The sequence below is a fragment of the Pelodiscus sinensis genome, chromosome 16 (genome assembly GCF_052426305.1).
Source record: "Pelodiscus sinensis isolate ZL-2025 chromosome 16, ASM5242630v1, whole genome shotgun sequence".
NCBI classification, from domain to species: Eukaryota; Metazoa; Chordata; order Testudines; family Trionychidae; genus Pelodiscus; species Pelodiscus sinensis.
Genome location: NC_143067.1, coordinates 17994411 through 18018473, shown reverse-complemented (window position 1 = coordinate 18018473; position 24063 = coordinate 17994411). Strand labels below are relative to the sequence as shown.

At 45.0% G+C, this 24063-nt stretch overlaps 1 protein-coding gene across 6 annotated transcripts in view; it reads left to right on the top strand.

Annotated features, from left to right (window-relative positions):
• Positions 1–17852, top strand: part of SHROOM1 (shroom family member 1) — an 81423-nt gene extending 63571 nt beyond the window's left edge. For all 6 annotated transcript variants that reach the window (XM_075900336.2, XM_075900333.2, XM_075900335.2 and 3 more), the window contains 5 exons: positions 2869–3546; positions 6919–7398; positions 7907–8048; positions 10037–10309; positions 13368–17852. In XM_075900336.2, the coding sequence (XP_075756451.2) occupies positions 2869–3546; positions 6919–7398; positions 7907–8048; positions 10037–10309; positions 13368–13622 (1828 nt within the window). In that variant the 3' untranslated portion in view covers positions 13623–17852. The remainder of the gene's footprint in view (positions 1–2868; positions 3547–6918; positions 7399–7906; positions 8049–10036; positions 10310–13367) is intronic.
• Positions 17853–24063: the final 6211 nt, after the last annotated feature.

Genomic DNA, 24063 nt, shown 5'->3' with positions numbered 1-24063 from the left:
TACAGGAATGGTGTTCCCTCTGTTTTATAAGTGGAGAAGCTAATGCACAGAGGTGATTAGACTTAATCAACACCACGAAAGGAGTCAGTGGCAGAGAAATCTGGAGGTTGATTCCCCCAGCTCTGTGCTCTTCCCATCTGTTCCATGCTCCCCATCGGTCTGAGGTTTTTGAGTGGATGTTTGGAGGGATCACAATTCCTCCCTGCTTCCCAAGGGCACTGTGGGGAGCAGTTAGTTTATATCTGTACAGCACTGTAAGCGATGCCAAGCTGTTGTTGTTAGGCTAATCCCGAGGTTCTCATTGAATTTTTAATCTGTTCTCCTCTTGTTCCGGGCAGTTTTATCTGAGTAAGAACTGAGTGAAAACTAAGTAAGGACCACAGGATTTAGCCCTTTATTATGCCGCTGACCACAGAAAAGTAGAGGTTAGAACATCTGTCTTTATTCTGCTTCTTTTAGTTACCCTCTTGAGCCTTTGTGCTGCTATGCGGCAATGGCTGAAATAGGGGGAGGGGTGTTTTTTGAGAAATGTTGGTTAGAGGCAGTAAGTCTGTGCTTTTGTCACCAGGGAGTGCTGTAGCAGCACAGAAAAGGCAACATTGCCTGGGAGTCTGCAAAGAAATGTGCTAGAAATGTAGCCGTGTTAGTCTGGTGTAGCTGAAACCAAAACCAGGACTGTGTAGCACTTTAAAGACTAACAAGATGGTTTATTAGGTGATGAGCTTTCGTGGGCTTATGCTGAGAAATGCTGTGTGTGCTCAAATGCCACATGATGCCTTTTAGTCTGGCAGAATAGGTCTATTGCCCCACAGAGGTGCATCTGCCATCTAAGGCTTTAACCTGAAGAGCTATTACTTCAGAGCCTAGTTCCCCCAAATCATTTTCTTTCCTTTTAGGTGGCCTTCATAATCATTTTTTGCCTCTTTGTGGGACAAAAAAGGTACAGTAAAAGACTCCATACTGCAAACCGCTGTCTGTCAGTTCTTTTCTGGTCTGAGTGCATAGCTCCACCATCTGATCTCTGGCAAAAACTGCACCTAGAGCTTAGGTCAGTCCTACCCACAGAAGAACATAGAGATGCTCTCAGAATGTGTCCATGATGTAATCTCTAGTACGGCGCTTATATGCAATCTAAATAAATATTTACATAGAAAAGCTCCTACTATTTTAATCCCTTGTTGCTTTGCCTAGAAGAATTCAGAGAGGAACAATCGAGTCTTGCTTCAGCCAAAAAAAATGACACCAAAACCTGCTTGTTAATACCCACCATTAGCACTCTCATTGTTTTGGCCATTGTAAACAGTGGAGCTGCTTGATACATGGTAGCCGGCATCTGCAGGACTTCAGTCGTCTGGCTGAGATTCCTGATTCAGGTGGAGCAGCTTCGTGTATGCAGGTTATTTAAATGCAACTGGAAGTGTGCTGAGTCCATGTGTGGTCAGAAACATTTCTTAGGTGACCTCTTAATACAGGAGAAGTGAATATGGAAGAGAAGGGAAATCCTGTAGGGACAGATTTTGCTGACTGTTAATGCAGGTGTTCAGGTTTTATTGTACTGCATTTATAGAGGAAGCCATAGCTGCCTACTGTACAATAATCTTTCCCTCTACCTCCCAACTCACCAAGTGCTGCCACTGTGCAGCATAGCTGTGTTCCGCTGAACAAATCCAAACCTGTCAGTCAAACTGGTGCAGATTTACTATGTCTGGATATATTAATTGCCCCAAAATATGAGAGCACAGCAAAGGTGGAAGTAAGTAGGAGCTCACTGGTGCGCAGCTCTGGCAAGAGCTGGCTGAGCTGCGGCAAAAGCCAGCAGGGAGCTATTTAAAGAGCTGGCAGAGACTTGGGTTGCAATAGCACACTCTCTGGCATTTTGTCAGTCAGGCCCAAGGAGTCTCTGACATGTCGATGCTTTTCTTAGGGTTTGTCTCCACAGAGACTTAGTGCATGGCAAGCCAGGCTGTAAAAACACAGTGCGCTAGTCCTCTGCGCACAAAATGGAGTACATCCAAATCCTCATGATGGAACTTTCAGGGTCCACGTTGCTATAAATGTACACCCCAGCTTGCTGTGTGCTCTGTCTCCATTTAAACAAAGCCTTATATGGTGGAAGAGAGGGAGGAAGTAATTATGCCATCCAGTTGTGCTGCTGTCTCAATTTATGGTCATGCCGAATCATAATCCAACAGCCTCACACAGATACAGTGCTATGACTCACACTTCACAACACAACATTGGGCAGTCACCATTTTGTGGCACAATCTCAAACCCGGATTGAGAAAATGATTTTTCTAATATCCGAGGCTACGTCTACACTGTGGGCTTCTTGTGCCAGACATTTTTTAGAAGAGATCTTCCGCGAAAAGTTCTTGTGCAAGAGCACGTCCTCACTGCCATGTGCTTTTTGCACAAGAGAGCATCTACACTGGCATGGACGCTCTTGCACAAGAAAGCTTCTGTGGTTTTTCCAATAGGGGTTACTTGCGCAGAAACCCCTGTTGTCAGTCCACACACGCCTTTTTGCGCAAGCACTCTTGCGCAAAAAGGCTTATTCCTCATAGAAAGAGGAATAACTCTTGTGCAAAAAGCCCTGTCTTCTGACGATCTACTGTACTTATGCAAAAAAATGCGCTTGTAGTGTGGATGCTCCACGAGTTTTTGCACAAAAACAGCTGTTTTTGCGCAAAAGCTCTGCAGCGCAGACATAGCCCCTGTGTTATTGGTGGGCCTAGAGCACAAGTGCCAGCTTCAGGACTTGTCAGGTTTCTATTTTACATGCCTTAAACAGTTACATCTAATAAAGAAACTGTCTCCAAATGGCGGTGTTAGTAATTCTCTAACGTGAAATATGATTTGAAACTTTAGCTTTCCCTCAAAGAATGAAGTCGACTTGGCAGAGGAAAAAGACCGCATTAGAGATGAAAAGCAGAGAGTCGGCACAGCTAAAGGAAGGGGAAAGTCTATGGAAGAAATTGGAATTTCAGAAAAACTCTCATTGTTGAGCCAAAGCATGGATCAGGTTCATCATGTGAAATGCCTGCACATCTTGCCAGTACCTATATTTGAACTTGATAGAAACAGTTCAGCTGCAAACCATCAAAGTGATCTGCACAGCCCCAAGTCTGTATCGGGAGATCAGCCCAGACAAACAAATACTGAAGATATTGTGGGGCTCAAGGGATTAGATACAACAGTCCAAATACTTGAAAGGCTTCCTAGTACAACAAAGCCTTACGGCATTTCCTTAAGTATAGAAAATCTACCCCCACGATGTGTTTCCTCCTTGGGCACGTTACAATCTCCACTATTAGACTCAGAGTCTCCTCTTCAGTCTCCCCTGGCTCTGTCTTCTGTGGAAGACGACAATGTTTTTATTAATGATCCCACCACCAATGTCTCAGAAATAATGTCAAAGCCTTTCTGTGTCTGTGGACAAAGTGATACTTTAGTTTCAAGGACAGACATGCCAGAATCTCGCCTGACTGTATTGTCTTTGCAAGTTGTCTTGGAGGAAAAGCAAAGTAAAGCAGAACAAAAAGACAGGTAACCTTTCTATTCCTGAATTATTGAATTATTGCTTTGTGTGTATAATTTAACATGTGATCTTCAAAATAGTCACAGGTACAAAAGCATTCCAAGCAGAAAGGCAGAGCTATTGCTCCCATCCTTTGCTATCTCTACAGCTTTCCTCTGTGCTCCCTCTTTATAAGACCCGTTCAGTTATCATAGATTTTTAGCTAAAAGGAAAAAATAGTCACTGAGAAGAAGCAACTGTATATAATCAGCTCATTAAGAAATTTGAATGACCATAGATCCAGATAATGTGGCCGTGTCAGTGCTTATTAATTTGTGCATTAATGCAACCATGAATTTGGTAATTGCATGGACAAATATTGTGATCACTTGGACATGCAATAACATGCACACACACAACAAACATACCAATTGCACAAGCAAATTGACTACATAAACTAAACACATTTTGTGTGTTCAGCTGTGCACATAAATTATTACAAAATGTGGACTTAAAAGCATGTTAAAATGGCTGTAGTTACACTATACATCATATACAATATGACTAAAATTATTTATTCCCTAGGGTCAGTAGCCATTGCCATCAAAGTTTCTGTTTGAAGTGCTGCTTCAAAGCCCAAAACTTTAGGAGGAAACCCAGCACAAAAGGAGCTTTGGACTCCTGAGACTATTCACTGAATGGATTAAATAAATGTTTAACTTTTATCTCTAAAACAAGTGTTATCCACCCTCCCAAGAAGGAAACATCCCACAAAACCTCAATAGCTGAATGTACCAGGATAGTTATCTTCTGATCACCTCCTTGTGGCCAGCAGAGGCACTACTGCGGCTTACCTCTGGTCTCCTTCTTCAGTCCCCTTACAGCTCCAACAGAGTCTTTTTTGTGGCTAATGCCTTCCCCCTCATCCACGTTCTGGAGTCTGGTATTTAATAGAAAGAGTTCAGAATAAAGCCAGTCTCCCTAACCTAACCGTAGATACTCCACTCCAACCCTTCTACCACATAGATATTTTTTCCTATTATATCTTACTCTGCCCTTCATGAGGCCCTCACTCTTGGCCAGTCCCAGAAGGAGCACAGCTTTCTGGCTCTGGCTTCCTTCTCCTGTCTGCATCTCCCCTGTTCTGAAGGAGAAGACAGCATATATAGTGCCCACTTTCAGAGAGCTCCTTTTAGTTGGCTGGGAGAGAGAGAAGAACCCTGTCCCACCTACACTACAGGGCTGCTGGGTCCCAGGCCCTTCACTGTCCTGAGTTTTTCCTCCCATCCAACTACTATTTTCCCATAACTGCTTTGCTCATTTCCTGGGCCTTTGTTTCATTGTTTCTGGAATAGGGTTTTTTCACCCTCCTCAGGCTTAAAGGACCATTGTGCTCAGCTACATGGAGCAGTTTTACCTTTGCCTATTGCCTTCTGCTTCCATATCTGTAGTCAGCCAATTTAAAAAGAGAAGAATATTAAACAGCCAGCTGTTAATACCTCTCTTTTAATAAAGAGTTAGAAGAAAATGAGTGTTTTATGAAGAACAGATATAATGGTCGGGCTTCCTTAGAGGATACTGTTCTGTGAAAACAAACAAAAGGCACCTGGTAAAGTTACTTTCATTCACAGTACTGCATCTGGGTCACAAAAAATATGTTAGAGAAAATACCAGAGGGAGTGGGGGGGAGGGGGGTATTAATCCCCAGGGGGCACAGTATTTTGTCTAAATTCCACCGTGCCCAGAGAATGCGTCTGCACTCCGGGGAATCAAATCTCTGGATAAATTCAGTTTTGTCTCTTGAGGCTGCACTGTTTTAAGTGTCATTCCTCAAGTACAGGAGCAGATCTCACTTTCCAGTCTGATCCTGCAGTATGTAGGAGCTGAGCAAAGCAACACCACTACAGAGCTCTGCAGACATTTAGCTGCACTGAAGCTCTCCATTACGGTATTTAAATATCACGTTTTACAAAGCTTTCAGTTTCGTAGAGACATTAGTGAGATCCCAGGAGCAGCACTGAGATAAGGTTAAAGGAACTGTGGGGGCTGACAGCAAATGGTTCAAAGAAAAGATGACCTGTACTGCACAAGTTATTGCAGATGGTTACTCAATAAAGCCATGTGCTAGTTAAACCACATTCCTCCTACTTTGTTTATTTCCTGTTGCATCTGGGACAGTAGGATAGCAAGCAGCACCATGATACTTAGGTATTATGCAGTCATCTCAAGGTGTCAGTGTACACGAGGATTTTTGAACATTTTAAAAGTGGGTTTAATTCTAAGGGATGGAGCTAGAAATGGCAGATTGCTGCCTAAGTCAGGACCTCAAAAATGGGAGGGTCAGTGAAGTTGCACATTTAGCATTGGTCCTACCCCCGGCCCTCAAGCAAAATGAGTGCTTATCACAGATCCAGAAGCTCTGAGACATTGAAAGAAGCAGCTATGAAAATATGTATGTCCTGATTATCTGCCAGTACTTCTGATGGAGCAGTGATTGTCCACAGTGAATGTAATCTCTTTCTTCTTCCCTTTAAACTTCAGGGCTACGTCTACATTGGCCCCTTCTCCGGAAGAGGCATGTTAATTTCCAACTTCACAATAGGGAAATCCGCGGGGGATTTAAATATCCCCCGCGGGATTTAAATAAACATGGCCGCCGCTTTTTTTCCGGCTTGGGGAAAAGCCGGAAAAAAGCGTCTAGACTGGCGCGATCCTCCGGAATAAAGCCCTTTTCCGGAGGATCTCTTATTCCTACTTTGAAGGAATAAGAGATCCTCCGGAAAAGGGCTTTATTCCGGAGGATCGCGCCAGTCTAGACGCTTTTTTCCGGCTTTTCCCCAAGCCGGAAAAAAAGCGGCGGCCATGTTTATTTAAATCCCGCGGGGGATAGTTAAATCCCGCGGGGGATATTTAAATCCCCCGCGGATTTCCCTATTCTGAAGTTGGAAATTAACATGCCTCTTCTGGAGAAGGGGCCAATGTAGACATAGCCCAGGTTCCCAAGACAGAGCAAGCCAGTCTTGGTGGTAGGAATGAGAACAAAGGCTATGTCTAAACTCCGCCGGGTCCAGAGAATGCATCTGCTCTTCCAACATTTTTATCGGAAGAGCAGACGTGCTCTTTTGGAAGCCCTGTCTTCCTCATTCCACAAGGAAAAGGGGCTCTTCCAAAAGAGGAGATTTTTCCAAAATTTGGCCCAGTGTAGATGAGCCAAATTTTGGAAAATCCTCTTCTGAAAAAACAGTTGGAAAAAGGTATGCAAATTGTGGAGCGCAATTTGTGTACCTTTTTCCGATAAAACTCTGTAGTCTAGACGTAGCCAAAGAGAGCTGTGCAGTTGTAAATTCATGCTGTCCAGATGTGAAGGAAGTAACTCCTATAATCCCTCTTCTGCTCCCCAGAAGAGGAAGCAATGAAGAGACTCAGGTGGAAAAAGAATGCAGAGTAAAATCTCTGGCTGGCAATTTTTCAAAGGGAAACCCAGTGCAGCAATTAGAGGCAAATGATATTGCACTTTCCCAGGAAAAAATAAATTGCCACCTACCATCATCAGCTCAGTCTGAGCAAGGAAATAAAATCAGTAGTTCATCCATCAATGAAAAAGCATATGACAGCCAGAATCGTGTCCTGCCAGAAAAGGAGACAGACTTTCCTAAAAGGAGCCTGAAATCCCTTGAAGACCAGAGATATGAAGAACTTGCTATGGAGATCATCGCCAAGGACAATTCTCTGGCTGATGTTCTCATCCCTCGTCCTACTAGAAAAACTGCTATAGACCTCCTGGAAGGCCTTTTTCCTGTTAACGTTCCAATGTCTGACAGAGAAGACAGGAATAAGGAAGCTAGGATGAGAGAAGAGGTGCAGCCTGTCTTGGAAAATGAGTAAGTAGTTTGGGATTGCATAGTCATTTCCGTCTCAATGTATATTTGTCTCATGGACTCACTGCAGCTCAGAATACCTGGAGGTTTAGGGATTCTGTTTTCTAAATCAGCAACAAAATCTGTGACCCACCTTCAGTTGGCACGCCAAGAAATGTCTAAGGAAAGAGTCATAGCTGTACGTAAGAGCTAAAATGCTAACTGGCCTGAGCTCTGCTGTGGCCTGGATGTTATTCTTTTGTGTATCACATAGAAAGTGCCAGACTGGAAATGTTTTCATGAGAGATCCCAAAGAGTTATTTGAGGGCAACATCATAATTCTTGCCTGTCAAAAATCTTATGCTTCAGATATTTTCAAAAGTTAGACACATCCCTGCTGGGGCGGGGGTGGGTAGGAAGAGGGAAGATGTAGAAATGATTATGAAGAGTCTAGAAACATATGTGAACAGAAAACACATCTCTCATTAATGAAGCTCTAAATATTTGTTACCGACATTTTCTGCTTTCGTAGCAGGAAAAGTCCAACAGAACCATCTTCTGAAACTGAATGCAATGCAGGTCAGAGGACAGCAGATCCCAATTCAAACATGAATCAAATCCTGATTAAGAACAGAGATGGCTCAAATGACCTGGACGACATCACTTCCAAGAAGGTAGGTATATGAACGTGGCTATGTGGATTTCTTTATTGTATCTAAGACATCATAAAATTGGTATGTACTGGGTTAGGAAAAGCACTTTTATCGATATACTTTAACACAATATCATTACTTCAAAATGCACCGAGAGGGCCAAATTCATCTTCATTATAACTCCATTGAAGTAATGATGAATTTGGCATATGGATTGTAACTTGTGTTGTCTAAATTCTGTGCTGTTTTATTCATCTGGCAAAGACATACACTGTGGGAGTGATCAGGAGTAGACTCCAGGCAGAATTGGCTGAACACTTCCTTGCAAAACCAGCTTCTGTGCACTAGCTGATTCACAATTGTACCGTGTTTGACACTGGATCTGAACCCTCAATTGGTGACATCTGGCAGTCTCAATGGAAGATGATCTTTTCATTCAATGAACTGTCAGCAGTTTCGGTTGACAGTGTTGGCCTATTGGCTTTTACATGTGTGGAGAACAAAGATAATCTTAGACTATAATTCCCAAAGCAGAAATACTGTCCTTTAAAAATAATCCATGTTGCTCTTCAAAAGACTTAAGCTTGTTAGTTGTAGAAACATGGCCAAATTCCAGCTTGGGTAATTATAATCTGCCTACTTAAAATTCTCCCTACGGTGAATGTGGTGATATTCTTCCCTACGCACTGTTTAGCGACTGCTTCCTTCTGTGCCATAGTTGGCTGCATTTCAGTGAAAGGTAGCGTGATCCTTCTCCTACTCTCATCCCTGAGTCTTCTTTCATGCTGCCCACTCTGCATGGAACACCCTCCCCAAATCTGTTAACCAACCCACCTCCATTGCTTCCTTCAAATCCCCCCATAGAATTCAGTTCTGATCTACTGATTACAGGAAGTGAGTTGAATTGACTTTTTAATTTTTGTAATGGAGCCATCCCACTGTGTTGTGTCTTATTGAGTAACCACGCGATCTAAATCAGGGGTCTCCAACCTTTTTAAGCACGAAATCACTTTTTCAATTTAAGTGCAAGCCAAGATCTACTTCAAACCCAAATATCCTTGCTCCACCTCCTTTGTGCTCCTTGCCCCACTTCTCTCTGAGGCCACACCTCTGCCCACTCTGTCCTCCCTCCTTCCCCCACTTTCACTCACTTTCACCAGAGGGTTGGGATGTAGGTTCTGGTCTTGGGTTAAGGATTTAGCGCATGAGGTGCTCTGAGCTGAGTTTGGGGCAGGTATTTGAGTTTCAGGAGGGGGTTCTAGGTGGAGGCCCTGGGAGGGTGTTTGGATGCATGGGGACCCAGAGCTAGGGCAGGGGCTTGAGGTACAGGAGGTGGTTCATGATTTGGGTAGTGGTTTAGGATGTGGACTCCAGTTTGGCTCTGCTTCCCTCAGGTGGCTTCTGGATGATGGTGCAGTGGGGCTAAGACAAGCAGGTTCACCCCTGTCCTGGCCCTGCACCACTCCCAAAAGCAGCCAGCAAACTTGCTCTAACCCTAGTCCTGTTGTGTCTCCTCTCTGCTTTGTGGAGAGAGGATACAGGGTGGAAAAAGGGGGCACCATGACATTAGTGCCCTCCTCTCCTCTCCCTTCCCTGCCCTGCACAGCAAGCAGGAGGCTCCTGGGGGAATAGCTCCAAGGCAAAGGGCCAGAGATGCTCAGCAATGGAAGGGAGAAGCAGCTGAAGTGCTAGCACTTGATATACAAATGGCCAAACCAGTCAGGATCACCTGTCAGAGGCTCCAAGATCTACCAGCTCTTTGGCTGTACTGAAGAAACTACCAGACTTTCACTCTGGGGGAGAGAATATTGCTCAAAAATAATAATATAGTTTACAAAGCCACTGGGATGTATTTGTAACTGTCTTTTACACAGGCTTGAAAGTATTAAAAAAAAAAAACAGTTTATAATCTGGAGGAGACAATCTGTAGAAAAAGCCAGACTCTGTAAGCCGTTTGTTAATAACTCCTACAATCCAAAGTTTCCACTTTTTTTTAATTTCCCCTGCAGAAGGAACTTATTTCTAGCATCCAAGCAAAGCTACAGTCCCTCTGGAAGAGAAGGGAGCTTGTCCTGTCTGAAAGCAAGGAGTATGTTCTGCATGGCAAAGAGCTAGAGGCAATGATACAAGATGTCTGCAAGCCCAATGAGTATGAGCGCTACCTGATGTTCATAGGTGATCTGGAGAAGGTAGTGAGCCTGCTGCTCTGCTTGTCCAGTCGCCTTGCACGAGTCCAAAATGCTATGAGGAAAATCAACGAGAATACAGATGCTGAGGAGAAGGTGAGTCACAAGAGGCTTGGATATTTAGCTGCTTAATTTCTTTGAGTGGGAATACAATGTGGTGAGAGGAAAAGAGAGATTAAAAAGACTAGGACTTTTCATCTTAGAAAAGAGGAAGGAGACTAAGGCGGGGTATGATAGAGGTCTATAAAATCATGACTCGTGTGGAAAAAGTGAATAAGGAAAAGTTATTTGCTTATTCTCACAATATAAGAACTAGGGGTCACCAAATGAAATTAACAGGCAGCAGGTTTAAAACAAACAAAAGGAAGTTTTTCTTCACTCAGGGCATAGTCAACCTCTGGAACTCCTTACCAGAGAATGTGGTGAAGGCTAGGACTTGAACGGGGTTCAAAAAAAGAGCTAGACAGATTCATAGAGGTTAGGTTCATCAATGGCTATTAGCCAGGATGGGTAGGAATGGTGTCCCTTGCCTCTGTTTCTCTGGAAATGGGTAACAGGGCAGGGATCATGTGAGGATTACCTGTTGTGTTCCCTCCCTCTGGGGCATCTGGTATTGGCTACTGTCGGCAGACAGGATACTGGGCTAGATGGACCGTTGGTCTGACCCAGGATGGCTTTATAGTAAGCACTCTATAAATGCTGAGCTAAAGTTGTGGCTTTTGAAACCATCATTATATTAGACTGATGATCTAGGTAAAGAACAAAATCCTGCATTCAGATATTTTCCACTGAGGATCATTTCTTCTGAGGGCTTGTCTACACAACAGGGGTAAAGCCAAAATAAGCTACACAACTTCAGCTACCTCAATTGTGTGATTTAAGTTGAAATAACTTAGTTTAGCTTTTGGCACTATCTACACAGCAGGAAGCCTGAGTTAGAGCACTCTTCCTCCGATTTCCCTTACTCTTCTGAAATGAGGGTTACAGCAGTTGGAGTAAGTCCTGCAGCTCGACATCATTTTGACATTATGTCGAAATAACTGCTTACTGTGTAGACGCGGACTCTGTTATTTCGGAATAATGTCAGTTATTCTGAAATAACACTGCTTTGTAGATATGTCCTGGGATTGGGAATCCTATTTAACACGATGGCCTTGTCTCCACTAGGATGGGAAAAGTGTGCTACTAACTGGAGGTAATTCACCATAGTCTTTAATTTAACCTGCTAACTCGTGCAAACACCATGAATTGCCTTGTCGTCAATAGGAATGTAACTTAAGTTAGCTATCTCAAGTTAGGAACGCAGCTTTTTTTAATAGTGTAGACAAAGCCATTATGTCCTAAGAATGATACTTTTTTTCTGTCGTCTTTGTTAAATAAAATATGTGCCCTTTTTCCACAGTACCATCCACATTGCTGATTCCCAATTGAGGAAAAGTTGAGCACACAGTTCCTTCTGAGATCTTAAACCCCCTTTTGTCTAACACAGCTTAAAACAAGGTGGTATTGGCTGGCCTCTTCCCTTCAGTCAAAGTACATTTAAGCTGTTAGTTCCCCTAAACCAGCTGCAATCAGAGCTCTTCACATTAGTTAGGGAACTTTACTCAGGACTTTGGATAAAGTGCTCGAAAGCTTGAAGGAATTTTAACAAAAATCTGCAATCATTCAGCTGCACAAGCTTTAGCAACATTGGGAGCCTTCGCATCTCAGGTTCAAACAGCCATGTTTAGCATGGAGCTGCTTAGAATTGTTCTGAGCAGCTTTAAGTGGTACAGTTATGAAAACTGAGAACTTCACGTTCCTAACTTTGCCAGTTAACCAATGCAGCTGAACTAGTGTTAACAATGGTGGGAAATGTTAAAATTCCCTAATGCAGGCCAGGTTTAAGCAAATCTAAATATAGTATCTTAAAAGCCACTTTCAATTAGTTGCGACTCTTGTTTAGCAGGTTACTCTTTTCCAGGTACATTATATAGTTTATTATCAGAAATAATTTGTTATGCACTGACACTATGCTTGGCTCTGTTCAGGCTACACGTTCAGTCTATGCCCTAAGGTTTTACAACCTATGTAAGGCTGATTCAGGGTAGACAGGACGCACTGAGATGATTAAGGTTTTAAATGCACTATTATTACTACCTGTGACTTGCTTTCCATGGACAACATGAAAGAAGGAAACCTTAATGGGATTAACCAGCCATCTTTACCATGCAAGCCAATAATTCAGTCTAGGGCTTTGTCTACTCTGGCAATTGAGAAACAAAGCTTTAGTTGCTTACAGGTGCTTAATCCCCTCTCCCACCCACAAAGACTAAATCTTTGCCATGGGTTTGCTGTGGCAATTACTGGTGTAAAGTGTTTTGTCCATAAGAAAGCTCTCTTGCCGACAAAGCAAACACCACTCTAGGGAGTCTCAGAGGGGTAGCTGTGTTAGTCTGTGGCATCATAGGGTACGTCTACACTACAGAGGAAGATCAAAGTTGCCGCTGTCGATCTTCCAGGGTTGGAATTAGCAGTCTAGTTAAGACAGCTAATTCGAAGTGAGCGGGGCACTCCGGTCGATGCCAGTAACCCTGCTTTCATGAGGAGTAAGGGAAGTTGAAGGAAGAATGTTCTTCCTTCAACTTCCTACAGTGTAGACAGCACCAAAAGCTGAGTTAAGCTACTTCGACTTCAGCTACACAATTAATGTAGCTGACGTTACATATCTTAATCGACTTCATCCCACAGTGTAGGCATACCCCTAAAGGCAAGCACATATATCGTGTCATGACCTTTTGTGGGCAAAACCCACTTCTTCACTCAAGCTCATTTGAAAAAGTGGGTTTTGCCTATGAAAGCTCATGATACTAATTATATTTTTATTAGTGTCTAAGGTGCCACAGGACTACCACTCTAGAGGGTGGACTTTTTTTTTTTTTTTTGGTTGGCAAAAGTTCCAATGGACAAACAGTGTTTACGCTGCCTGACTTTTAACAACATGGCTGTGTCAATGCAACTGTGTTGCTAAAAGCTGTGTAGTGTAGACCTACAAGCCAAGCCACAGGGGGAAATAATTAAGTTTAATACACTTGGGCTTCCAAAAGAAGACATACTGTCTGTCAGGAATTCCTGGCTTTCATGGTGTATGCTGCTTTTTCTTTCTCCTTCCTAGCAATCATTAAACGAACGGCATAACCTCCTATCTAGACAGCGGGAAGATGCAAAAGATCTGAAAGAAAATCTGGATCGCAGGGAAAGAGTGGTTTCTGGAATCCTTTCCAAATACCTGACTGAAAAGCAACTTCAGGACTACAAACACTTTGTTCAAATGAAGACTTCTTTATTGATTGAACAGAAAGACCTTGAGGAGCAGATTAAATTTCTCGAGGAGCAGCTGGAGAGCCTAGAGAAGAGCATCCTTCTCTGATCCACAGCAATAGGCCCCCCACTTTCAGGAATGGAGGATTTGTGCATTGTTTAGGAGCTCCATACATATTCACTGCATTGCTGCTAAAACATGAACATGGTCCATTTGATGAATTCCTTTTAGTGCCACAGTGTTGAATAACACTTAAGATGGTCTAGGGACATATTGGAAGAATTTTTCTTCTTTGAATAAGCAAAATGACAAAATCTTACATGTAGCAGATTGCATCTTGAAAATGACTGAGACGTGTCACCCTTATTAATTTGACATTTTTTCCCTTCTCCCTGTCATCTGCCCGTCTGTTTCCAGACTGACATCATCTCAATAAAATAATCATAAAAATATTTCCTCTTTGTGGGTGGGTTGAGTATTCAAAATAAGAAATGGTGTGGGTGTTTGAATTGTCAATTAAACAGAGGATAAACAACTCCAGAGCACAATGCCATGGGCCACTTAGTGAAACTCCTCTGACAATGTAATGATAGCAATCCCCAGTTAATACCTAGAAGTGACTTTTAATAATGGAACATATTGTCATGGGAATAGCACTGAGCTCTTTTCATTGGCAATAATCCCCCAGCCTTTTGTGACTTTACAGCTGTAGAATGCAAAGGCTATTTCATCTGAATCTGGGTGGGATGTTCAACAGACATTTCATGAAGGTTACAGGAAGAGCAGTGGGCCTGCATTCCTGCAGGCCTCAAGAAATAATTAATGGTTCAGTTGACATAAGGGGATGATTTCAAAGATGATAAATCCAAAAATTGCACCTGCGCTCTCTATTTGCCAGAAGACTCTGCAGTTCTCCTTAAGTGACTGTTTTTCAAAATGGTTGCTACATGGTTGGTTGGTTGGTTGATTTGTTTTCTTAACTTGGTGCCAGTCACACAGGACCAATTATGGACCCTGTGCTGTGATACAGAAAAGTGGTTGAATTTCAAAGAGTTTGTGTAAATCATGAGTTTAAAAAAAAAAAAGACTTTAGAAGATGGGTGAAATGCCTTAATGTTCTTTTAAAACAGGGATGAGGAACCTATAGTTTTCCTGGATTCAGCCCCTGAGGCTCAGGGCTCCCCCACAGGTTTGGGGAGCCCACGCTGGAGCTCCAGTTCCCCCCTGCCCTCAGCCATCCTCCCGTGGGGCTGGAGCACACAAAATCTACTAGCCTGCCCCTCCCCCCCAGCTATGGTGTGAAAGAGGAGTGTGGGGAGTGTCTTTCTCCTTCTCACTTGTGTTTTGTGGATTATTCCCTCCCCCACACACCCTTGTTCTGAAACAATGTGAATTGAAGGTCTTTCAAGTATTCCTGTATTGAAATTGTTTCATTTAATGCTCTTTTAACACTAAATAGAGGGATACATGTATCAGCTGTAGGAAGGGCTGGCCTTAGGCCGATTTGACCAATTTGGTCAAATCGGGCCCCGCGCCTAAGGAGGCCCTGCGCCCCTGAACCCGGAAGTGCCGGCCAGCGAGTTACAGAGCCGGGACCCTGGCCTGCTCCACCAATGGAGCTGGGTCTCTCCCCCGGCTCTGCCTGGAGCGGGCCCTGGGCCCTACTGACTGTGCATGGCTCAGCACGGCGTTGCATGTGGGCAGGACGCCCGGGCGTGACATGACGTCACGGCCCGGGATTTTAAAAGTCCTGGGACGCACGTTGCGGCGCCTCGCTGAGGCTGGCTCCGGGTTCGGCCTCCGCGTCATGGAAGTGGAAGGCAGTCGTCAGAAGGTAGGGAACGGGCTTGTTGTGCGGCAGCGGGGTGGGGAGAAGGGAAGGGGCGGTGGAGGGGCTTGCGCTTGAGCGGGGGCAGAGGTGGGGGGAAGGGGCTTGGGCGGAGGCAGAGGAGCGGAGGGGAAGAGGTGGAAGGAGAAGGGCCTTGGGCAGGGGGAGGGGAAGGCACCAAGAGATGGGTGCAGGAGAGACAAATGCCGGGGGGAGGAGTAAGTGCAGACAATGAGGGAAAGGGCAGGAGGGGACGTGTCAGTGGGAGGGGGACAGGATGATGCTGGGAGAGGAGAGGAGAGGGGAAGGGCATTGGGGCCTAGAGGGAGAGGTGCTGGGAGAAGGCTTGAAAGAAGGGATGGGCATGAGGAAGGTGGGGATGGAGCAAGGCATGTGTGAGGGCCCAGAGGGGCAGGAGGGGAATGGGGCAGAGGGTGGTGAGGGGGTGGGCATCAGGAAAAAGAGGGCAAAAGGGGCTGGGGCAGGGGCAGTAAGGGAAGGGGGAGGCACGAGGAGGGTGCAGGTCTACGGGACGGTGCAGGTTCCAGGGGATTTTGGGGTGAAACAGAAGGGCAGACACCTGCAGGGGAGGGACCAGCACCAGAGGAGAGAGGCAGGGCAGGTGTGTAGAGGGAGGTGTTAGGAGAGGGGATGAGGAGGGGTACTTGATCAGAGTGGGCACAAGGAGGAGTGGGCACAAGGAGTGGGCACAAGCGGGAGAGAACGGCTGATGGAGGGGGGCAGGTTGCAGGAGGGCTGAGGGCAGTGAGAAGGGCAGGAGTCAGGACAGCAGAGGAGGGTGAGGAGTTGGGGGGCAGCAGGCACCAAGGGAGATGACGGAGCAAGGAGAGGAGACCTGGCAGCAGAGAGAAAAGGTAGTTTTATGAAATATTTATTAATAACTTGGTTATTAACTGGCCCCCAGCCAGTTTGTTTGCGACCCATGGTGCAGTTTGGGTTTATGTGGGGATCAACATGTGGCCAGCGAGTGGGAGCCAAAACAAAAAAAGTAGTCAGTGTAATGATCTTCTCTTGATATGTGTTTTAGTAGTTAAATTCTTGGACTGTCATTGCTCATGAAAAGTGCTGTCACATGGGTAGAAATCAGGTAAATATTGCATTTTATTAATATCAGCAGAACTGACTTAAATGGGGCCTGTATGTTGTGTAGTCTTGCCTTAATCTTTGTATTCATGCCTGTCAGTGTGAGAGAAACTATTTGTATATATTTGCTTGCATATGCAACCACACTTAAGTTGAGGCCCTCAGCATGTTCTGTAAGTATCAGTGTGGCCCTTGGGGCTTCCAAAGTTGAGTTGCCCTAGCTCATCCCTGACAGGTGTCTGTCTAACCTGGTCTTAAATATCTCCAGTGATGGAGATTCTGCAATCTCACTAGGCAATTTATTCCAGTGTTTAACCACCCTGACGGGCAGGAAGTTTTTCCTAATGTCCAACCTAAACCTCCCTTGCTGCAATTTAAGCCCATTGCTTCTCATCTTAACCTCAGAGGCCAAGCAGAACAATTTTTCTTCCTCCTCCTTATGATACTCTTTTAGATACTTGAAAGCTGCTCTCATGTCCCTTTTCAGTCTTCTCTTTCCCAAAGTAAACAAGGCCAAGTTCTTCAGCCTTGCCTCATATCTCATGTTCTCTAGAACTTTCATCATTTGTGTTGATCTTCTCTGGACTTTCTCCAGTTTCTCCACATTTCCTGAAATGTGGCGCCCAGAACGGGACATGATACTCCAGCTGGGGCCTAATGTAGGCTCATTCCCTGCCTAGGGAATGTGAGACTGGGTGGGTTAATTTCCATCCTCCTGATTATTCATTTCCTAAGCCAGGAGAGCACAGTAATTCTGATGGGGGTTAGAGAGGGGATGGAGGCCAGATCCAAGATCAATGAGCCCTGGGAAGTGGGCCCATTGAAAGGAGACTGGACCTGTGGATGCCTTGGGGGTCAGCAGCAAGGGCCTGCTTTGGGAAGCCCCCTCTTTGGAGGTGAATGTGGCAACATTGAGACACCACCCAGAAGCAGGCGCCACAGACATTAACTGCAGATTCATGGGACGACTCTCACAGATCTTTCACATGCATAAGATGATAGATCTGCAGGAGGGGGGACAGTGGCGTAGTGAGGGGGCTGGAGGGGTCAGTTGCCCCGGGAGAGAAATAATATAAAATGGATCAAAATTATAGGTGCTTTGTGAATATGCTGACTTGAGAGTGGAAAGATTTCACATTGTCATGTATGATTCCCGGTAACCCATCTCAAATATGAAAAACTAGGTTGATATCTGTTCATATCAGAAGCTGTAAAATTCAGTTCACCATTTGCAGTATCTCATTAGGATGATTAGTGGAGAAGATATTGGGTTTTTTTTAAATTTATACTGTGGGCAAAGCATGGGCTCACAAGAATTCCTCCATTGTTTTACCATGAGTCTCAAAACATTTGGTGTTTTTCTAAAGGCCTGGAGTCAGTTCATTATGTAGGAATCTCAGCTTTCATTTAAAAAAAGTTCTCTCTACTTCTGGGCCTTACAGCTAAGGAGGAAAGCTTTAAAACATGAACCCTAAATACTCAAACAAAAGGCCAATAAAAATCCAACATGTTTTATTTTTAAAATATCTTATGATTTGTAGACCATTCTCATAACTTTGTGTAAGTGTTCCTTGTGATTTTTGGGTTGGCAATACTCAGGGCTCACCAAACGGCGGAGATCGCCGGAACCCACCGAAATCATAGAGACAATGGAGAGTAGGGTGAGTCCATGACTATGGTTAATGACTGGTCAGGGTGACTAACTATTATCAGCCAGTGGTCTGAATGAGCTATCTACTGCCATCTGTTAATCAACTGTAGGAAAAGGCTTCACAAGCAGACCTTATTTATATAGGCATACCTACTTTGCCACAGAGATCAGTAGACACACTTGCTGTGTCAAGGTGATCAATTTTGGCTCTTTTGGGTTGAAATTCACTTAAGACTTGGAGCTGGGAGAATGAAATGTTGTTATCTATATTGTATGATTAAAAGACCTGAACTTAATATGACCTGGCTTAGGGTCTACCATAACTTGAACACAAAGCAGAGGATAGTGAGTCACATCTAAGTGAAAGTCACAGAAGATGGAAACAGGTTTTATTTCTGGGGGTGTAGAGTCTATTTGGGAGTCCTCAATTATATCTGACGCTTTATATCCAAAGGCAGAGCTGACTAGAATCAATTAAGAGTCCTTGTCTTGTCTCAGTGATTGCTTGAGCAAAAATCATTGATAAAATCTTGTCTAGACTGACCTTGGACGCAACATGCAGGCAGTGTGTTGAAGGGCAGTGCAAAGGAGACAATGGTGGTGAGGTACCATATTACCTAGTGAAATCATTGGTGCTGAAATCACTAAGGACTGGAATTTGACCACAGAACTGACTTTCGTAACAAAGAATCAGTTTTTGCTATTTAAAAAGTAAATCAATGTAACAGAAAACTGCAACGCTCTCTGGTAACTTTTTAAAAATCAAACTTTAAACTTTATTGAAAAGATTGGATAGTTTGCAATTGAAAATATTTGACCTGCACTTAAGGCAGCTGATTTAATTTTGTGTAAAATTTTGCATAATAAAGGATGGCATTTTTTTTTAAATGTTCAACTAAATTTTGTGGGTGTGGTTTTTTTTTTTTTTTAACAAAAAATCCTGGGGGGGCCCACCAAAGTGGTTCGAATTGGGTCCCGCACTTCCTAAAGCCGGCCCTGAGTATTGAGAAATTCACTAGTCCAGTTGGACCTTCTTCCAGGTCTGGACAAGAGAGGAAGGCAGGTCTTGGAAGGCCCTGGAGGTTTTTCGCCTTCCTCTGTAGCATGGGGCACAGATCACAGCTGGAGGATTCTCTGCATCTCGGGGTCTTCAAAGCATTTGAAGGCTTCAATATCTGAGATATAGGTGAGAGGATTATTCTAGGAGGGGTGGGTGAGATTCTGTGGCCTGCACTGTGCAGGGGGTCAGGCTAGATGATCATAATGGTCCCTTCTGACCTTAAAGTCTATGAGTCTATGTTTCCACAGGTGCAGAAGTCACCAAAAGACATTATTTTGAGAAAGAGAGACATTTTTTGGTCCCCTGCATCAGAAAGTAAGGCCCCTTGGTTCTGATGCAGCATAGAAAACGTTCATGGTTAATGCCCATGGAACTTTTAGATGTGCACAGCCAGTGTATGTAGAACTTTGTTGCAAATAAAGCTCACTGTTAATTATTGTTTTTTTCCCCTAACAAATTTTGTATTGTTCCCTCTCCACTTTTACATAGTCCTTTCCACCATTAAATACTTCACTCAACCACAAGTGGACTGGCTGACACTCATATCTGCCAATGGAGATGCTAACACATGAGAACAAGGTACCCCTTCTGCCCAAGTTCCCACTCCTGGGAGGCCTGAATTCTGGGCCTCCATTACATTCTGTCCCCAGGCTCACTTGCCCATGGGCCTGGAGATTCAAAGAGACCTGGAGCCCCTGGCCCCTTTGAATTGCCGCTGGAGTGTCAGTCAGCGAAGCTCTGAGGGCAGGGGGGCTGGTCTGTGTACCACAGTCTGAGCAGTGCTGAGAGCTGACTGCCCTCGGCCCCGCCCCTTACACCCAAGTTTCTTCACTTCTGGAGCACAGAGCTGCCTCCCTCCCCCCACCTTGCCCCATGGCCCGCGGTGGTTCCCGACAGGCTGCCTGCCCCAAAGACCCTCTCACCCATCCCCGTTTCCTGAAGTGCTCCAGCTTTGTCGACTTCTCTGCTGGGACACGCTGCCGCATGGTGCCATTTGTCTATGTTACCACTTCAGAAAGGGCATCCTAAGCACACAGTACAGGCAGTCCCCGCCTTACGCGGATCCGACTTATGTCGGATCCGCACTTACGAACGGGGCTTTCTTGCCCCGGAGGTCAGGGCGAGAAAGCCCCGTTCGTAAGCTGCTCCGGTGCCCCTGGTCTGCTGGAGACCGTCTCCAGCAGACCAGGGGCACCGGGCGGGTTCCCGCGCTTCTGAGGCTTTGCCAGAGCAAAGCCTCAGAGGCGCGGGGAACCGCCGCTGCTGCCGCTTCAGTCTGGGTGCCTGTGGTCTGCTGGACCAACCCGGCAGCACCCCAGCTGCTCTGCCCCAGGCGTCCCCAAGTCAGCTTCTGCTGAAACTGACCAGCGCTGACTACAGGAAGCCCCAGGCAGAGTTGCTCTGCCCCGGGCTTCCTGGAATCAGCTGCTGATCAGTTTCAGCAGCAGCTGACTTGGGGACGCCTGGGGTTCTTAAGTTGATTCTGTATGTAAGTCAGAACTGGCGGTCAGTTTCAGCAGTGTCTGAATCTGGACGCCAGTTCCAACTTACATACAGATTCAACTTAAGAACAAACCTACAGTCCCTATCTTGTACGTAACCCGGGGACTGCCTGTACATGGGATAGCCCTGCAAGCAAAGTGATCCTACCTGCCTTTGTTCACAATAATGGAATGGGTATTGTCACAAGGTACGTTATCTGTAACGCTACCCGAAGGCAGCCACACGGCTATTGCCCTGTCAAGGCTGGGGTGGGGGTCTGGGCCCCGGCCCAGGGCCCTAACACCGGGAGCACCGCTCCCAATGGTAGCAAGCGGGGTCTTACCCCTAAACGCACTTGCTCGCGGGCACCACGACCACTCCCTGGGCTGCTACCACCCCGCTGTTGGGCGCTTACCTTCCGCCCATAGTCTCCAGTGTGGGTCGGGCAGCTAGCCCTTCCCCTCTGGGGCCTCCTGCCTGGCCCTCCTCCTTCCTTTCGCCCCGGATCACCTCCTCCGCTCCCCGGTTGCCCTCCTCCCCTTCTCCCTGCTCGGGCGCTCTTATCCGCCCCGCGCCGGCCAGCGCGTCTCGCTCCCCTTCCGGGTGCCCTGCCCTGCTGGCCCCCGTCGCGTCGGTGACCTCACTGGGTCCCCCGGGCGCGTCCCAATGACGCATCATTGCCCCACCTCTTGCGCACGGCGACGTAGCTGGGGCTAACCCCGCCGGCTCTCCGCCGGCGCTCGCGGCCCCGGGTGCTTGTGGGTGACGGGGTTGCTTCACCCCGTCACAGGTATGCTTTATTTTGTAGAATTTATTTTAGCAACAAAATCTATTCCTCTCGGCTCTTCTAGAACAAAATCTTCCAGGCCCTGAGGTGAGATGAATAATTAAAAAGACGTGTTCTCGTTATTTTTCCATTCGTGCCTTGTCACATGACTTGCTGAATGCGGAGGATGTCTGTAGGCAGCTTTAAAATAAACAGAACCCCGGTTCAGTCCAGTCCAGAGGGACACCAGTGACACTGTGCTCCAAGAGGCACTGTTCTCTGCCTTTGACTCACACCTTTTCTCACAGAGAATTCCTTCCAAAGCTCAGCTCATGTGCAGGTTTCACAATGCAGAATGACAAATACCCTGTCAGTCATGCTGCAAAGAGCCTTTGCTGCTATAAAACGCCTTGCCTGCAATTCTTGAAAGTCTAATGACTCATGCATTGCATGCTGCATATCTTTTATAAATATATATAGGGTAGAGAGCACAGAACTGCCTGGCTTGGGAAGCAGGCAGCAATGAGTTGAAACCAAATAGCTAAAAGTTAATAACAGAAGTATTTATTTCAGTCAAGAGAGAGCCTGATGTCCCCCTCTTACAAAAACACCCACAATCAGGAGAGGGCCAAGGGCAAGGGAAACTCAGTGAAAAACCCCTGTGAATTTCCATCGTGGAAGCTGGGGTGGTGGGTTTAGGGTCTCCCCCACAGAAAACCCAGGTGGCTCAGCTCCAGATTTCCTACATGTCTTGCTGGGGATCCATTGGAGGGCAAGGCCATCTGTACATAGGCTTACTACTGCCCATTCTCCTGGGGCTTTCCTCTAGAAATCATCTGAGAAGGCGTGTGCCATAGCACAGAAGGGGCTTAGCACAAAACTGTGAAAGTGTCAGGCTTTCTGGACTTTGCAGTGGATCTCTTGCAGAACTGGGAATGGGTCCCAGCCTAGCCTCACCAGTCCATAAAGCCCCATCTACATGAGGGCCTGTTTTTCACGAGGAGCTAAGCACAATGTTCGCAACCCTAAGCATTCAAAACCAATGCACCAGCCTCTTCCCAGTCATGAAACTGGCTTAAAATCATGTTCTGACAAGTAATGATTTGGATTTTTTTAAATTTACCATAAGTTAGCATTAGGGTACCCTCAAGCCACATTTTCAAGCTTTAATTGTGATCATTTTTTGTCTGCAACCCCTTCCAAACCATTTAAAAAAAAATGAAAGCAGATGCTCAGATATTCACAGGATTCCAGGAACTGGGACTTGAAGAAAACTTCCAAGTATCATGAGATTTGTGATGAAATGGTGAGGGCAGGCAATATGGCAAGTAATATCAATTAACCAGAAAGCTTAATGAACTGGCATTTCTGATACAAATCTGCAGTCTAATAGCGGAGACTAATATACTGCCCAGCACATTATACAATTGCATATTCTGCACTCTACCTTTACACAAAAGAGGCAAAAGACAAGTAAGCAAGCTGGTATTTAGTCCAAAAAAGCAGCTTCCAGGGTGTGTCATAGGATCATTACAGATTCAGCCCAGTCTCTTCTACATCTACAATGATAATTGATGTTGATAATGATGATCCTGAGGCACTGCAAGAGCCTGAAGTACCTTCTGAATCATCAAAGAAAGATTAAATTATGTTGAGTATAATTTTAGTGTTAAGTGTATTTTTAGCGATTTGGGTACATGCCATGCGCAGCCTGTAAGATAACCTATTATATAAAAAACATTACCTGTATACACCTAAGGACTTCAAGAAACCAACCGCTCTGCAATGCATGCTACTATTGGATTAGTGAGTACTTGTGTACCATTTTATACTTTATTCATTTTATTGTATTCTAATTCTTTGAACATTGCTATTCCATTGGCAAAGTATAACTCTCAATTAACCAGAATATTCAATGAACTGGCATCCCCCATTCTTCCAACATGACAGAGCTTCGCTGTTATACGGTCCAAAATGTGGATAAATGTAAAATAATGCACATTGGAAAAAATAACCCCAACTATACATATAGTATGTTGGTGGCTAATTTAGCTACAACTACTCAGGAAAGAGATCTTGGAGTCATTGTGGATAGTTCTCTGAAAACCTCCACTCAGTGTGCAGTGGCAGTCAAAAAAGCAAACAGGATGTTAGGAATAATTTAAAAAGGGATAGAGAATAAGCTGGAGAATGTCTGATTGCCCTTATATAAATCCATTGTATGCCCACATCTTGAATACTGCATACAGATGTGGTCTCCTCATCTCAAAAAAGATATACTGGCATTAGAAAAGGTTCAGAGAAGGGCAACTAAAATGATTAGGGGTTTGGAATGGGTCCCTTATAAGGAGAGACTAAAGAGACTGGGACTTTTCAGCTTGGAAAAGAGGAGACTAAGGGGGGATATGATAGAGGTCTATAAAATCGTGAATGGTGTGAAGAAAGAAAAGTTATTTACTTGTTCACATTATATAAGAACTAGGAGCCACCAAATGAAACTAATGGGCAGCAGGTTTAAAACAAATAAAAGGACATTTTTCTTCACACAGCGCATAGTCAATCTGTGGAACTCCTTGCCTGAGGAGGTTGTGAAGGCTAGAACTATAACAGGGTTTAAAAGAGAACTAGATAAATTCATGGAGGTTAAGTCCATTAATG